Here is an 18,397-nt window from a genome sequence, read left to right as displayed (position 1 = left end):
CCCTGGACCCAGCTTTCACTATCTTGTGTGTGTCTATTATTTCTCAACCTGCCGATACACCTGGGAATGAAGAAAGAGCCTCATTGTATTGTGGGCTGCTGGCCAGATCCTGCAATATATACCCACCCAATACAGGAGCACCTAGATTCATAAAGCAAGTTCTTAGAGACCCACAAAGAAACTTAGACCCCCATACAATAATAGTGGGAGACTTTAACACCCACTGTCAATATGAGACAGATCAATGAGACAGAGAATTAACAAGGATATTCAGGACCTGAACTCAGCTCTGGAACAAGTGGACCTAACAGACATCTACAAAACTCTCTACCCAAAATCAACAGAATATACATTCTTCGCAGCACCACATCACACTTATTTTAAAATTGACCACATAATTGGATATAAAACACTCCTCAGCAAATGTAAAAGAATAGAAATCATAACTGACAGTCTCTCAGACCACATTGCAATCAAATTAGAAGTCAGGATTAAGACACTCACTCAAAACCTCACAACTACATGGAAACAACTTGCTCATGAATGACTACTGGGCAAATAACAGAATTAAGGCATAATAAAGAACTCTTTGAAACCAATGAGAACAAAGATACAACACACCAGAATCTCTGGGACACAGCTAAAGCAGTGTTTAGAGGGAAATACATAGCACTAAATGTTCACAGAAGAAAGCGGGAAAGATCTAAAATCGACACCTGAACATCACAATTAAAAGAACTAGAGAAGCAAGAACAAACAAATTCAAAAGCTAGCAAAAGATAAGAAATAACTAAGATCAGAGCAGAGCTGAAGGAGATAGAGACACAAAAAACCCTTCAAAAAGTCAATGAATCCAGGAGCTGGTTTTTTTGAAAAGATTAACAAAATAGATAGACTGCCAGCCAGACTAATAAAGAAGAAAAGAGAGAAGAATCAAATAGACACAATAAAAAATAGTAAAAGGGATTATCACCACTGATCCCTCAGAAATAGGGGAGGGATAGCATTAGGAGAAATACCTAATGTAGATGATGGGTTGATGGGTACAGCAAACAACCATGGCACGTGTATACCTATGTAAAAAACCTGCATGTTCTGCACATGTATCCCAGAACTTAAAGTATTAAAAAAGAAAAACAAAAGTTCAGGGCCAGATGAATTCACAGCTTAATTCTATAAGACATTCAAAGAAAAATCAGTACTAATCCTACTGAAACTATTCCAAAGATTAAGAAAAAGGAAATTTTCTTTAAATCCTTCTATGAAACCAATATCACCCTGATACCAAAACCAGGAAAGGTCATAACAACAACAACAGAAACTACAAACCAATATCCCTGATGAATACAGATGCAAAAATCCTCAATACAATACTAGCAAACCAAACCCAACAGCACATCAGAAAGATAATACAGCATGAACAAGTGGGTTTCATCCCAGGGATTCAGGGATGGTTTAAAGTATGCAAGTCAATATATATGATACATCACATAAACAGAAATAAGAACAAAAGCCATATGATCACGTTGATAGATACAGAAGAAGCATTTGATAAAGTCCAGCATTTCTTTATAATAAAAACCCTCAATAAACTGGGCATATAATGGACATACCTCAAAATAACAAAAGCCATATATTACAAACCCACAGTCAATATCATACTGAATGGGGGAAAGTTGAAAGCACTCCCTCTGAGAAATGGAACAAGACAAGGATGCTCACTTTCACCACTTCCATTCAACATAGTACTGGAAGTCCTAGACAGAGCAATCAGGCAGGAGAAAGAAATAAAGGACATCCAAATTGGAAAACAGAAAGTCAAACTATTGCTGTTCATTGATGATATGATTTTATAACTAGAAAACCCTAAAGACTCCTTCAAAAGACTCCTAGATTTGATAAACGAATTCAATAAAGTATCAGGTTATAAAATCAATGTACAAATATCAGTAGCATTGCTATACACCAATAACAACCATGCTAAGAATCAAATCAAGAACTCAATCCCTTCAACAACCACTACAAAAGCAAAATACCTAGAAATATACATAACCAAGGAGATAAAAGATCTCTACAAGGAGAACTATAAAACACCACTGAAAGAAATGACACAAACAACCAGAAACACATTCCATGCTCATGGATTAGAAAAATCAATATCAGGAAAGTGACCATACTTCAAAAGTAATCTATAGATTCAATGTAATTTCTATCAAAATACCAACATCATTTTCCACAGAATTAGAAAACAATCTGAAAATTCATATAGAACCAAAGAAAGACCCTGAATATCCAAAGCAATCCTACATAAAAAGAACAAATCTGGAGGCATCACATTACCTCACTTCAAGTTACACTACAAGGCTATAGATACCAAAAGAGCATGGTATTGGTATAAAAGTAGATACATAGACCAAGGGAACAGAATAGAAAACACAGAAATAAAGCCAAATACTTGTAGCCAACTGATCTTTGACAAAGCATACAAAAATATAAATTGGGGAACGGATACCCCATTTAATAAATGGTGCTGGGAAAACTACATCCACATGTAGAAGAATTAAACTGGATCCTTATCTCTCACCTTATACAAAAGTCAACCCAAGATGAATCAAAGACTTAAATTTAAGACCTGAAACCATAAAAGTTGTAGAAGAAAATCTAGGAAAAACTCTTCTGGACATTGGCCTATGCAAAAAAATTATGACTAGGACCCCAAAAGCAAATGCAACAAAACAAAAAAACAAACCAATAGGATCTAATTAAACTAAATGGCTTCTGCACAGCAAAATAAGTAATCATCGGAGTGAATAGACAGTCCACAGAATGAGAGACAATATTTGCTAACTATGCATCCAAAGAAGGACCAATGTCCAGAATCTACAAGGAACTCAAACAAATCAGCAAGAAAAAAAAGATAATCCCATCCAAAAGTGGGCAAATGAAATGAACAGACATTTCTCAAAAGAAGATAAACAAATGGCCAAAAACCATATGAAAAAATGCTGAACATCACTAATTATCAAAGAAATGAAAATTCAAACTACAATGAGATACTACTTTACCCCTGCAAAAGTGGCCATTATTAAAAGTCAAAAAATAAATAAATAAATGTTGGCATAGGTGTGGTAAAAGTTGTGGTGAAAGGCAATGCTTATACACTGCTGGCAGAAATGTAAATTAGCAAAACCTCTATGGAAAACAGTACGGGGATTTCCTAAAGAACTAAAAGTAGATCTACTATTTGATCCAGAAATCCCACTACTGGGTATCTGCTCAAAGGAAAAGTCATTATATAAAAGAGACAACTGAATACATGTGTTTATTGCAACAAAATCCACAATTGCAAAGACATGGAACCAACCTAAGTGTCCATTGACCAACAAATGGATAAAGAAAATGTGGTATATATACACCATGAAATACTACCCAGCCATAAAAAAATAAGAAAATAATGTCTTTTGCAGAAACTTGGATGGAGCTAAAGGCCATTATTCTAAGTGAAGTAACTCAGGAATGGAAAACCAAATACTGTATGTTCTCACTTATAGGTTGAAGCTAAGCTATGGATAATCAAAAGCATATGGGGTGGTATAATGGACTTTGGAGACTCAGAAGTGGGAGGTTGGGAGGGAGATGAGTGATAAAAAAAAAAACCCACATATTGGATGGTGTATACTAGTTGGGTGATGTGTGCACTAAAATCTCAGACTTCAACACTATACAATTCATCCATGTAACTAAAAACTTTTTTATACCCCAAAAGCTATTGAAATAAATACATATATATGTATATGTATTGAAATAAATACATATATATGTGTATAAACAAAGTTTTTAAACAAAATTATGTAGTGTTGGATGTACTGTTATATATATGTCCACAAGTTAAAAGAATCTTCTAGATTCTTAAAGAATTTTCATCTGCTTGTTTTATCAGTTATACTAATTCAAATGTAATATGAAGTTTGATATGGTTTGGATTTGTGTCCCCACCCAAATCTCAGGTAGAATTGTAATCCCCAGTGTTGGAGGAGGGGCCTGATGGGAGGTGATTGGATCACAGGGAAAAATTTGCTCCTTGCTGGTCTCATGATCGGGAGTGAGTTCTCATGAGATTTGGTTATTTAAAAGTGTGTAGCATCTCCCCCTCCATTCTCTTTTCCTCCTTCTCTGACTGTGTAATATGTTCTTCCTTCCTCTCGACCTTCCACCATGACTAAATTTCTTGAGGCCTCCTCGGCCATGCTTTCTGTACAGCCTATGAAACTATGAGTCAATTAAACCTCTTTTCTTTATTAATTACTCAGTCACAGATAGTTCTCTTTTTTTGTTTGTTTTTTGTTTTTTTGTTTGTTTGTTTTGACAGAGTCTCACTCTGTCGCAAGGCTGGAGTGCAGTGGCACAATCTTGGCTCACTGCAGCCTCCACCTCCTGGATTCAAGAATTCTCCTGCCTCAGACTCCTGAGTAGCTGGGACTACAGTCATGTGCTGCCACGCCGGGCTAATTTTTTTGTGTGTTTTTAGTAGAGACAGGGTTTCACCATGTTGGCCAGGATGGTCTTGATCTCCTGACCTCGTGATCCGCCCACGAAGTGCGGCATTGCTATAAAGATACCTGAAAATGTGGAAGTGACATTGGAACTGGATAATAAGCAGAAGTTGGAATAGTTTGGAGGGCTCCAAAGAAGACAGGAAGATGAGGAAAAGTTTACAACTTCCAGAAGACTTGTTAAATTGCTGTGACCAAAATGCTGATAGTGATATGGACAATCCAGGCTGATAGTGATATGGAAGTCCAGGCTGAGGTGGTTGCAGATGGAGATGAGGAACTTGTTGGGGACTGGAGCAAGGGTCATTTTTGTTATATATTAGCAAACAGGTTGGAGGCATTGTGCTCCTGCCCTAGAGCTCTGTGGGGCTTTGAACTTGAGAATAATGATTTAGAGTATCTGGTGGAAGAAATTTCTGAGGAGCAAAATGTTTAAGATGTGGCCTGGTTGCTTCTAGAAACCTATGCTTATATTTGTGAGCAAAGAAATGACCTGGAACTGGAACTTATATTTAAAAGCAAGCTTGTCCAACCCATTGGCCACATGCAGCCCAGGATGGTTATGAATGTGGCCCAACACAAGTTTGTAAACTTTCTTAAACATCATGACATTTGTTTGCAAATTTTTTTAGCTCATCAGCTATTATTAGTGTCAGTGTATTTTATGTGTAGCCCAAGACAATTATTATTCTTCCAATGTGGCCCAGAGAAGCCAAAATATAGAACACCTCTTTCTAAAAGGAAAGCAGACTGTAAAAGTTTGGAAAATTTGCAGCCTGGCCATGTGGCAGAAAATAAAAACCCACTTTCTGAGGAGGAATTCAAACTAGCTGTAGAAATTTGTATAAGCAAAGAGGAGCTGAATGTTAATAGTCAAGACAATGAGGAAAATGCCTCAAAAGCATTCTAGAGACCTTTGCAGCAGCTGCTCCCATCACAGACCCAGAGGTTGAGGAGAAAATAATGGGCCAGGCCCAGGGCTCTACTGCCCTGTGCAACCTTGGGACACTGCTCCCTGTGTCCCAGCCACTCCAGCTCCAGCCATGGCTAAAAGGGTCCCAGACATATTTCAGGCCACTGCTCCAGAGGGTGCAAGCTGTAAGCCTCGGTGGATTCCACATAGTGTTATGCCTGCAGGTGCGTACAGGTCAAGAGTTGAGGACCGGGGCCTCCACCTAGACTTCAGAGTATGTATGAAAATGCCTGGATGTCCAGGAAGAAGTCTGCTGCAGGGGTGGAGCCGTCATGGAGACCCTCTCCTAGGGCACTGCAGAGGAGAAATGTGTGGTTGAAACCGCTACACAGGCTCCCCACCAGGGCACTGACTAGAGGAGCTCTGAGAAAAGGAATACCATCTTCCAAATCCCATAATGATAGAGCCACTGCCAGCTTGAATCATGCACCAAAAAAAGCTATGGGCACTCAACTGAGCTTGTGGAAGTGGCCCTAGGGGGCTGTACCCTGCAGTGCCACAAAAGCAGAGATTCCCAAGGCCTTGGGAGCCCACCCCTTGCATCAGTGTGGCCTGAATGTAAGACATAAAGTCAAAGAAGATTATTTCAGAGCTTTAAGATTTAATGACTACCCTAATGGATTTTGAACTTGCACTGGGGCCTATAGCCCATTTGTTCTGGCTGATTTCTTACTTCTGGAACATATGTTTTTACCCAATTTCTGTACCTCTGTATCTTGGAAGTAACTGACTTGTTTTTGATTTCACAGGCTCACAGGCAGAAGGGACATGCTTTGTCTCAGATGAGACTTTGGACTGTGGACTTTGAGTTAATGCTGAAATGAGTTAAGACTTGTGAAATTGTTGAGAAAGGGTGACAGTATTTTGCAATGTGGGAATAATGTGATATTTAGGAGAGGCCAGGGTGAAATTATATGGTTTGGATTTGTGTCCCTGTCCAAATCCCATAGCAAATTGTAATCCCCAGTTGTGGTGGAGGAGACTGATGGGAGGTGATTGGCTCATGGGGACAGATTTCCCCCTTGTTGTTCTTGTGATAGTGAGTGAGTTCTCATGACATCTGATTGTTTAAAAGTGTGTAGTGCCTACCCCTTCATTCTCTCTTCCTCCTTCTCTGGCTATGTAAGATGTGCCTCCTTCCCCTTTGCCTTCTGCCATGACTGTAAGTTTTCTGAGGTCTCCAAGTCATGCTTCTTGTACAGCCTATGGAACTGTAAGCCAGTTAAATCTCTTTTCTTTATAAATCACCCAGTCTGAGGTAGTTCTTTATAGCTATGTGACAATGAACTAACAAGAAGGTTAAAGTAAAATTTACCCCCCACAAAAGATATGAGAACAATGAAGAAATCAATACATAAATTTAACAACTTAGATAAAATAAACTAATTCCTCAATAAACACAAACTACCACAACTTACCCAAAATGAAATAGAAAATTTGAATAGCTCTATTAAGAATTATATTAAGAATATAAAATTCGTAACTTTTAAAACTCCCAAAAGGAAATCTCTAGGCCCAGATAGTTTCAATACAAATTCTACCAAACATTTAAAGATAACTAACATAAATTCTAGGCAACCTCTTCCAGAAAACAGAAGATAAGCAAACACTACCCAAATCATTTTATAAAGCTAATATTAACCCGATACCAAAATCAGATACAAACAGTACGGAAAAGAAAGGAAAACTACAAAAGAATATCCTTCATAAACACAGATGCAAAAATCCTTTTAAAAATATTAGCAAATAGAATTTAGTGATATACAAAAAGAATTGTACATCACAACCAAGTTGGATTATTTCCAAAGATGCAAAGCTGTTTCAGTATCTGAAAAATGAGCCAATGCCACCTTAGGTAACTAGAGAAAAAAAAAAGAGCAAATTAGATTCAATGAGAAAAAAATAAATAGTAAAAATTAGAGCAGAAATCAATGAAATTAAAGGTAGAAAAAACAATAACACCAAACGCTAATTATCTTAAAAAATCAATAAAATAAGTAAGCCTTGAGTTAGGCTAAGAAAAAAAGAAAAAGGAAACAAATTCCCAATACCAGAAATGAAAGATGGGGTATCACTACAGATTCCATGGACATTAAATATTGCCCACTCTCAGGTAGTTCTCTATAGCAATGTTAGAACAAACATTTCTCACATGTTCATTATGTGAGAAATATTATAGAATATTATATTATATTAGAGAATAAAGAATAAAGGAATATTATGAACAACTATATGCCCCAATATTTGGTAATCTAGATGAAATGAAACAATTCCTTGAATGACACAATCTTTCAAAACACAGACAAGAAAAAATAGGCAATGTAAATAGGTCTGTATCTATTTTAAAAATTGAATCAATAATTAACAACCCTCCAAAAGTAAAATCATCAGGCCCAGATAGGTTCACTGGTGAACTCTACCAAACATTTAAAGAAATTACGTCAATTTTCTGAAATATCTCTCAGAAGACAGAAGCAGAGCGAATGCTTCCTAACTTATTCCATGAGGCCATCAACACCAAAACCAAAGTCATTACAAGAAAAGAAAACTACAGACCAATTTCTCTGATAAACATAGATGCAAAACCCCTCAAGCAAATTGAATGCAACAATGTATAACAAGACATTTTTTCTGCTCCCTGTGTCCTCACCACTCCAGCTCCAGCCATGGCTAAAAGGGACCCAGACATATTTCAGGCAGGACACACCATATAACACAATCAAGCAGGATTTATCCCAGGTATTCAAGGCTAGTCCAACATTCAAAAATTGATTAATGTAATCCATGACATTGACAGGCTAAAGAAAAAAAAATTACATGATCATACCAATAGATGGAGAAAAAATAGTTAACAAAATCCAACATCCATTTATCATAACATATCCCAGTAAAATAGGAACAGAGACAAACTTCTTCAATTTAAAAAAGAATATCTTTTCATACTTACGAGAAACTAGAAGCTTTCCCACTAAGATCAAGAGTAAGGCAAAGATATACTCTCTCACCACTCCTTTTTTATATCATATCGAAAGTCCTAGGTAATACAATAAAACAAGAAAAGGAAATATGAGATACACTAACTGCAAAGGAGTAAATAATACTTTGTTCACAGATGACATGAATGCTGTGTAGATTAAAAAATAACAATAATAACAACAACAACAAAAAAACTCCAGAAACTAACAGGCCATTATAGCATGTGATTGTACCCAGCCTTCAAGGACACAAGATTGATGAAGTGAGTTGTTTTACTATATACCAGCAATGAACAAGAAGTATTTAAAATTAAAAACATAATACCATGTACATTACCATTCTCCAAAAATTAAATATTTAGGTATACATCTAACAAAATATGTACAAGGTCTATATGAGCGAAAATACAAAATTCTGATGAAGGAAATAAAAGAAGAAATAACTAAATGAAGAGATATTCCATGCTCATGAATAGGAAGACTCAATATTATCAACATGTTAGTTCTTTCCACCTTAATCTATAGACTCAATGCAATCCCAGCCAAAATCTCAGCAATTTACTTTGTGGATATTCACAAAATGATTCTAAAATTTATATGGAGAGGCAAAACACACAGAATAGCCAATACAATATGGAAGGAGAAGTGGAGAACTGACACTATCGGACTTCAAGATTTACATTAAAGGTATAATAATCAAGACCACATGGTATTAGTCAAAGAATAAACAAATAGATAATGAAACAGAATAAAGAGCCCAGAAATAGACCAACATAAATATAATCAACTTATCTTTGACAAAGGGGCAAAGGCAATGTAATGAAGAAAAGACAGGCTTTTCAACAAATGGTGCTGAACAAATGAACATTCACATGCAAAAATAATCTAGACACCCTTTGGGAAAACTAACTCAATAAATCTTATATTCTTCAAGAAAATTAATGCAAAATGGATGACAGAGTTAAATGTAGAACACAAAACTATAAAACTCTTAGCGATAATATAGGAGAAAAATCTAGATAACCTTGTGTCCATCAATGACTCTTTAGATACAACATCAAAGGAATTACCCATAAAAGAAAAAATTGATAAGCTGAACTTTATTAAACTTGAAAATGTCTGCTCTGTGAAACACACCATCTAGGGAATGAAAAGACAAGTCATATACTGGGAGAAAATATTTGCAAAATACATCTGATAAATCAACTGCTGTCAAAATATATAAAGAACTCTTAATACTCAACAATAAGGAAATTAACAAACTGATTAAAAACTAGAACAAAGACCTTAACAGGAACCTCACTGAAGAAGACATGCAGATGACAGGCATATAAAATGATATTCCACATCATACGCATTTCCATGGTGAAGAAAATGCAAATTAAAACAAAAATGAGATACCACATCTATTGGAATGGTCAAAATCCAGAACACTGACAATACCAAATGCTAGCAAAGATATGGCGCAATAGGAACTCTCCTTTGTTGCTGGTGAGAATGCAAAATAGTGCAGCCATTTTGGAAGACAATTTGGCTGCTTCTTACATGACTAAACATATTCTTACCACACAATCCAGCAGCAACACTTCTTGGTATTTACCTAAATGAGTTGAAAACTCTTGTCCACACAGAAATCTGCACAAGGATGTTAATAGCAGTATTATCAATAACTGCCAAAACTTAAAAGCAATGAAGATGTCTTTCAGTAGGTGAATGAATACATACACTGTACATCCAGATAATAAAATATTATTCAGCACTAAAAAGAAGTGAGCTTTCAAGCCATAAAAAAAACATGAAGGAGCCAGGCGTGGTGGCTCACGCCTGTAATCCCAGCACTTTGGGAGGCCGAGGTGGGCGAATCACGCGGTCAGGAGACTGAGACCATCCTGGCCAACATGGTGAAACACCGTCTCTACTACGAATACAAAAATTAGCTGGGCATTGTGGCGCATGCCTGTAATCCTGGCTCCTCGGGAGGCTGAGGCAGGAGAATTGCTTGAACCAGGGAGTTGGAGGTTGCAGTGAGCCAAGATCATGCCACTGCACTCCAGTCTAGTGACAGAGCGAGATATATTACTAAGTGAAAAAGGCCAATCTGAAAAGGCTACATACTGTATGCTTACAACTATATGACATTCTAGAAAATGCAAAACTAAAAAGATCAGTGGTTTCCAGGGGTAGGAGAGTGGAGAAATGAACAGGTGGAGCACAGAAAATTTTCAGGGCAGTGAAAATATTCTATATAAGAATATAATGGTGGATATATGTCATTTTAAATTGGTCCAAACCTATAGAATGTACAACACCAAGAGTAAACTCTAATGTAAACAATAAAGTTTAGGTGATAATGATGTGTTGACATATATTCATCAATTGTAACAAAGGTACTACTCTAGTGGGGGATGCTGATAATGGGAGAAACTATGTGTGTGTAGGAGCAGGGAGATTATGAGATATCTCTTTACTTTCCTCTCAATTTTGGTATAAACCTAACACTGCTATTAAAAAATAAAGACTTTTTAAAAAAAATGAATCAATGCAGTCCATCACATTAATAGGCTAAAGAAGAAAAGTCACATGAGCATATCAACTGATGCAGAAAAAGCATTTTACAAAAAAAGGTCTCAGAAAACTTCCTTGACTTAATAGAAAACATCTATAAAAACAAAACAAAACAGATACTTAACATAAACAAGATACTTAACAAAAGTCTGAACGCCTTCTCCCTAAGACTGGAGAAAAGGCAAGAGATGTTGCTCTCCCCATTCTTATTCAATATAGTGCTCAAAATTCTAGCCAATGTAATAAAGCAAGAAAAGAAAATTGAAAGGGATATGAAGAGAAAAGAAGAAATAAAACTGCCCCATTGGCAAATGACATTATTGTATACATAGAAAATCCCAAAGAATCTTCAAAAAAACCATCTTAGAGCTAATAAGAGAGTTTAACAAATTCACAGTATACAAAGTAAACATACAAAAATTAATTATGTGTTTACATACTAGCAATAAGCACATGAATACTAAAATTAAAAATATAAGGACTTAGAAAATGAGACATTTAGGTGTAAATCTAACAAAACACATATAGAGCTAGGATGCTGAAAGCTACACAACACTGATGGAAAAAAATCAAAGAAGATCTAAATAAATCAAGACACATACCATGTTCATGGATCGCAAGACTTGACATAGCAAAGACATCGATTCTTCCCAAACTAATATATAGATTTAATACAGTTCCTATTAAAATCCTAGCAAGATTTTGTAGACAAGATTATTACAAAATTTGTATGGAAGGAGAGAGAAACTAGAATTACTAAAATAATTTTGAAAAAGTGGACTAAAATGGGAGGAATCAGTCTACCTGATTTCAAGACTAATTATATAGCTACAGTTATGAAGACTGTGTGCTATTGATGGAACAGAACCTAAAACTCAGAAATAGACTCACAAAAATGCATCCAGCTAATTTTTTACAAAAGTGCAAAAGCAACTTAATGAAAGAAAAACAGACTTTTAACAAATGGTGCTGGAACAATCAGACATCCATAGGCAAAAAACAAAGCAAGAAAGGAAGGAAGAGAGAAAAGAATGGAGGAGGGGAGGGAGAAGAACCTCTAAGTCTCATACCTCATATAAAAATTAACTCAAAATAGATTACAGACTTAAATATAAAATATAAATATGAGGTGATGGCAGCAGGAGAGAAATGGGTACAGTTATAAAATGATAACATGAGGGATTCTTGTGATGGAAAAGTGTGTCGTCTTGACATCAATGTTAAAATCCTGGCTGTGATACTGTACAGTTATGTTGCAAGATGTTGCCATCAGAGGAAACTGGGTAGAGGATATATACCAATACCTCTTTGAATTAGTTCTTACAACTGTTATGAATCTACAACTATTTCAAAACAAAAAGTTTAGCATAAAAATACTAAGAAACACCTCTCAAAAGTTTAATCCATATTTGAGTTTAAAACAAGAAAGGAAATCTCAATGCACCCAAAGAGAAAGGCAAACTTAAGGACAGAGAGTACATGGAAGTTAAAGCTGGATGGCCCTTGAGAGATCCATGACCAGCTATTCAGATTAAGAATTAGAATTTAATTTCCCAGCAGGGGCTGGAATGAGAGTTTTTGATAGAGCCAAGAACTGTATTCGCTTTAATAAAGCCTGAGCTAAGAAATGTTATGAACAGGAATTAAATAATGTGCTGTAAACAGAAATTAAAATTATTAGTTTAACGATCCAGGTACACAGTCCAGAGGATAAGGGCTTGGCAGAATTAGAATGCCTCATGAAAAATCAGAACCCCAATCCTGTCTTATGCATGAGGGTAGATATTTTGCACTATCCTTCCAGTGCAGACATCTAAACTAAAATACTAACAACAAATTCACTTGGAACCAATCCTGTAGTGCCCCTGGCAACAGCAAAACCAAAATGACCCCCACTGTGATACTCACTCCTGAGGATAAATTCAGAGTCTAGGTGATTAAAGAACACAGTTCTTCCATCAAAAAGCTGAGAATGGAACAAATCAACTAAACTGTCAAAATAAACAAATTCCACAATGCCAACGTTGTGAAAGTATTGACGGGGGAAGGGTAGTGAAAATGGTGGAGATGACAGAGGAGAGCTGCTGAGCTGAGACATGGGCTGACTCGGTCTGGGAGCAGCCTCAAAGAGGACAAGGGCTGGAGCCATGCTAGAGTACATTAAATGGAGGAAGGAGGTTGTCCCACAACTTCCCATAGGTAGCTTTTCTAGGGTCCTCAGTATGAAATCATCTTGAGTCTGCTCCAGAGGAGACTAAATGAGCCTCAAATCGTAGACAACTCCAAGAGAACACAGTCTCCAACATCGCATTCAGATGACCACATCTGAAACAAAGAAAGCCAGGTTTGCACCTCAGGAATGACAAGCAGATGCCCTGGTCCACATGAAAGTGTTTCCTTCCTAAGAAGGACTTCCCAAATGCTACTTCTGCCCCTAGAAGTGGAGAAGAGCTTATAGCCAGCAGATCCTAGGTCTGCCATCCTGTGAATTTGAATGTAGGGCCATACTTGGGTGAGAGAACAACTACACTGGATGTCACACCCTAGACACATGATCAGACACAAGTCCAACCACTATTCTTTTGACTAGGACCACTCTAGGTGGATACTGGCAAATTTGGCACACAAGCAAATGAACTTGAATCCAGTCAAGTAGTGCACACACAGAAAGGAAAGAAACTCATTTGACTTTGGGTTTTGTAACCATCCATTTTTTTCTTTTTTTTTTTGTAACCATCCATTAAACATCCAATTACGTGTAAAAGATTCCAAAATAATCCTCCAAGTAGAAGGTTTCTTCTGGGAAAATCGTTCACTGATCTGGATGTGAAAGTTTCCCATCATCTTAACTAACATTTTGTGCTTCTGAACTTCATATGAATCTGAAATTTGAATCTGAAAATGCCTACATGGTAGTACTCCTGCTCCTTGGGGACATTTGAAATTGAAAGGGTCCTAGTATTCCATTCCCAAGTCTGGGAAAATGCTAAACAACATGCAATTTCCTTTAGAAAGCACAAGATGAAAGTGGGGAGCAATTTACAGCAGTGGTTTCACCCCTGGTTGCTCATTATCATCACCTGGGGAGATCTGGTACTTCAGAGTAATATTGGCCAATACCACCCGTTAACGCCCACTTATGCTAATCCAGTGGTTGGCAACATTGACTGCACTTTAGAATCTCCTGAGGAGCTTTAAAAAATGCTGATGCCTGGACTCTTTCCTCAGACCAATGAAATCAAAACATCTAGGCTGTGGGGTTGGGGCATGGGTCCATTTTTAAAGCTAGACAGCTAGTCTTAATGTTGAGCCAGGGTTAAGAATGACTACTCTAGTTCAGGGCTTCTCAAACTTCAGTGGGCATCAGAATCTCCTGGAGAGCTAATTAAAACAAAGGTTTCAGACAGGCAAATCTATAGAGATCAAATATAGATTAGCGGTTCCCTAGGACTGGAGGAATGGGGGAATGGGTAAGTGACTGCTGAGGGATATAGGTTTCTTTGTGGGCTAACGAAAATATGCTAAAATTTATGGTGATGGTTGCACAACTCTGAATACATTTAAAGCCACTGAGCTGTAAACTTTAAGTGGGTTAACTGTATATATGTGAATTATATCTCAATAAAGCAGCTAAACACACACAGAGAGATTTTTGTCCATTCCCCAGAGATTCCAACACACTAGGTCTGAAGTGAAGCCCATGGGTTCGTCTTTGTAATGAGTTCCCATTCAATGTGATGTTGATTCTGCAGGTCCACAGACCATACTGCTCCATCCCATGGAAGCATGCTGATGTTTAATGAGCATGATAATGTTCATCATCAGGGGCTCTTTCTTCAGTTCTGGCCATAGAGGATTGGGTGCCATGATGCTTCCAGGGTTGTCTCACAGGAATGAGAGCCAGGATTGCAAAGGGGAGATGTGATATGAGTCTAGAGCAAGCCTAGAGGATGACAGCCATGGAACTGGGAAATGTTCTGCAGCTCAACAAAGCCCCTGATGAGGCCCAGAGAGAAGAGGAAAAGAAAAATAGAAAACCATTAACCATTCTTGATTTTGTGCTATGATCTAATTAGGGGGAAATGATAAATACCTAATATGAAAATCCAAATTTACAGAAAGAGGCAAAGCAAGACTTTCCATTTATTGTATAAAGCAATTCATCCCCAGAGGTCCTCTGGAAAACTTAAACCGCTGGATAATGTTTTACTGAATTTTCTCACAGTATTCTGGCAAAGTCAAACTCTAGAAATACAAGATAAATGCAGCCCTAAATTACAAAGTACAGAAATTCTTAGCAAAATGGTAGTAACAATGGGAGGATTTGGAACAAGTGCCTTTTGCAGGAATGCCAGTGCCACTAGAAATTTTGCTTAGCAAACCAACCCTGGCACAGGGGCCAAAGCCGAAAACATGGACTCCTCCAAAACCACCTTCAGGACTCTGGGATTCCTTCCCCTGCAGTCACTCACTCCCTAAACACACCCCTCAAAAAATCTCAACAGAATTCCTAAGCATTGTTTGCCCTGCAGTTGCTGGTGGGCTGTCACTATTGGCTGCATTTTGAGATACAGCGTATAACGGTAGAAAGATCGAACCCAAGGTAACTTGCACAGTGAATTTATTCAACATCTCCAAGCTGCCTCATCTGCTAAAACGAGGCAAAGAGGACAATGAACATAAATCACATAGTAAACCACATACTCCCGTGCTTGGTATATTCAAATAATATAACAGCAGCAGCCAATATTCATCGAGTGTTTATTGTTATTGTTATTAAACACTCCACAATACTCTATTAAAAGTGTCGGCAAACTTTTTCTGAAAGATCAGACAGCAAATATTGTGCAGTTCCTCACCCATACAGTAACTACCCCAACTACTCAGCTCTGTTGTTGCAGTTCAAAAACAGCCATAGACAATCTGTAAACACATAGCATATCTGCCTTTCAATAAAACTTTATTTATAAAAACAAGAGGCAGGCCAGATTTGGCCTATGGTTCATAGTTTGCCAAACCTTGCTCCATGAGGTAGATACTACTATTATCTCCATTTTACAGATGAGAAAACAGAGGCACAAAGGGATCAATTGACTGCCTGAGGTTCCCTCATGAAGTCTGATTATGAAGCACACAGAGTCAACTATTACACCACAGCAGCTGCTATCACCATCATTATTCATAACATTCTCACTCAGTTCAAATTTAAGTTCTGTTCGTTCAAAATATGCTGTTCAGCCCGTCAGTCAACAATACCTTCAGAGCTGCCTCGGAGGCTGAAGACCAAACTCAAATCCTCCCTCTTCTTCCCCCTCCAACCCCGCCCTGATGTTCCTGGTTGGAGTTCTGTCTGCCTCCTCTGAACCCTCAGTGCCCTTACTCTTTGTACCTCTCAATTCAATCTCTTTTATTTATTAAACACGTTCTCGCCAACCCCTTTGGAGGCCAGGATCATCACCTGACAGGGGCTCAACTCCCCTATGTCAGTGCATCTGTGAACTTGTTGGTAGTAGGTCTACTGGCTGAGACTCTAGGGGCTGGAGCAGAGGAAGGAGATGCCAGAGCTTGCACTCACCAGTCCATAGCAGGCACTGAGGGCTGCTGTCCCAACTCTGGTGCCCTGCTGTAGAACTGTGCCACTGAGATGGCAGAGCGGGGCAGAGGAAGCCATCATCTTAACTCGGGAGAGGTTCCCATATCTCTTCTCCATGATGTAGCTATTGGAAAGAAATCCTCGATTGACCGTCAAGTTAAAAAACAGGTCCTTCTCCTCGTGAGAAATTCTGTAGTACACCCAGTCCTCTAAGCCATCCAAATCTCTCCTCCTCCTGCTGCTCGTGATGGGATAGTGCAAGCCATATGACAAAAAATGCCCACTGGCGTCTACGCGGACTGGACCCACCACGTGGTATTCTGGCAGGCCCTTGATAAAATGCTCTGAAAGAAAAAGAGAAATGAAAGAACAGTGAGAGAGACTGGTAGTAAGGCAAAGCCACTTTTGTTTGGAACTTGGATGCTAGCTTTCTTCTTTTTTCTTTTTGAAATGAAATTTCACTCTTGTTGCCTAGGCTGGAGTGCAATGGCACGATCCGGGCTCACTGCAACCTTCTCCTCATGGGTTCAAGCGATTCTCCTGCCTCAGCCTGCCGAGTAGCTGGGATTATAAGCATGTGCCACAATGCCTGGCTAATTCTGTATCTTTTTTAGTAGAGATGGGGTTTCTCCATGTTGGTCAGGCTGCTCTCGAACTCCTGACCTCAGGTGATCCACCTGCCTCGCCCTTCCAAAGTGCTGGGATTACAGGTGTGAGCCACCATACCCGGCTGCTAGCTTTTTAATTATACAATCCCACTGTTGAATTGAAGTTTAGAGATCCTTTCCATCATACAAATACTGTTAACATTAAATTCCCAGAACAATTTAAATTTACCTGGTGCCTCCTCCTCAGTGACATGATATCAGGTGTTTTACCAGAGACAAATTAAGATGGGAATTAATCCGTGATGGGCACTGTTAGAAAAGGGGCAAGATCTGCATGAGGAACAGGAATCTTTCAAGTCTAGAGTTCAGTAAGACAAATTACAGGGCTTCACTGTGGATTATAAGGTGCTTCAATACATCAAGAACTTCCTGTTAAAGTCAGATTAGAGGGAAAAAAACAAAATCATGGCGAACTCATCATATGCACACTGATCACACCAATTACAGCATAAGAGTGTTCCATAATGTAGCAAAGAGTGCACAAAAGAAGCTGGATTTTAAAAAAATGTTTACCAAATGCATATGATAAGGGGATCTATCAGGATCCGAGGCATTGGCTCAAAACATAAAAACTGCCACTTTAAAAATGCAAGACTGGAACACTTGCTCCTTCCCCACACGAGAACACATACACATTGTGACCTACTCAAATTTGCCTCCCTACCACTACCTCCTTATTTTGATGTTTGAGAATAACAAAGGATCTACCTAGCAGAGAATTTATCATCACTCTGGATTATAGACTTCTTTTTTTGGTTTGGTTTTGTTTTGCTTTGTATTGTTTTCTGAGATGGAGTTTTGCACTTGTTGCCCAGGCTGGAGTGCAATGGCATGATCTCGGCTCACCGCAACCTCCGCCTCCCAGGTTCAGGCAATTCTCCCACCTCAGCCTCCTAAGTAGCCGGGATTACAGGTATGCGCCACCACACCCGGCTAATTTTGTATTTTTCATAGAGACGGGGCCATGTTGACCAGGCTGGTCTTGAACTCCTGACCTCAGGTGATCCACCCACCTCGGCCTCCCAAAACCATTAACTATTTAGTAAGATAAACTAATATGTTGCTAAAAA

General features: G+C 38.2%; 1 protein-coding gene across 1 annotated transcript in view; it reads right to left on the bottom strand.

Annotated features, from left to right (window-relative positions):
* Positions 1-18,397, bottom strand: part of ADAMTS12 (ADAM metallopeptidase with thrombospondin type 1 motif 12) — a 373,663-nt gene that overhangs the window by 345,144 nt on the left and 10,122 nt on the right. The window contains 1 exon segment of the mRNA XM_017870704.1: positions 16,642-17,003. Coding sequence (XP_017726193.1) covers positions 16,642-17,003 — 362 coding nt within the window.

Source organism: Rhinopithecus bieti, unplaced genomic scaffold (genome assembly GCF_001698545.2).
Source record: "Rhinopithecus bieti isolate Rb0 unplaced genomic scaffold, ASM169854v2 scaffold_5613, whole genome shotgun sequence".
NCBI classification, from domain to species: Eukaryota; Metazoa; Chordata; class Mammalia; order Primates; family Cercopithecidae; genus Rhinopithecus; species Rhinopithecus bieti.
The sequence above is the reverse complement of the archived record's forward strand: the minus strand, read 5'-3'. Positions and strand labels throughout refer to the sequence as shown.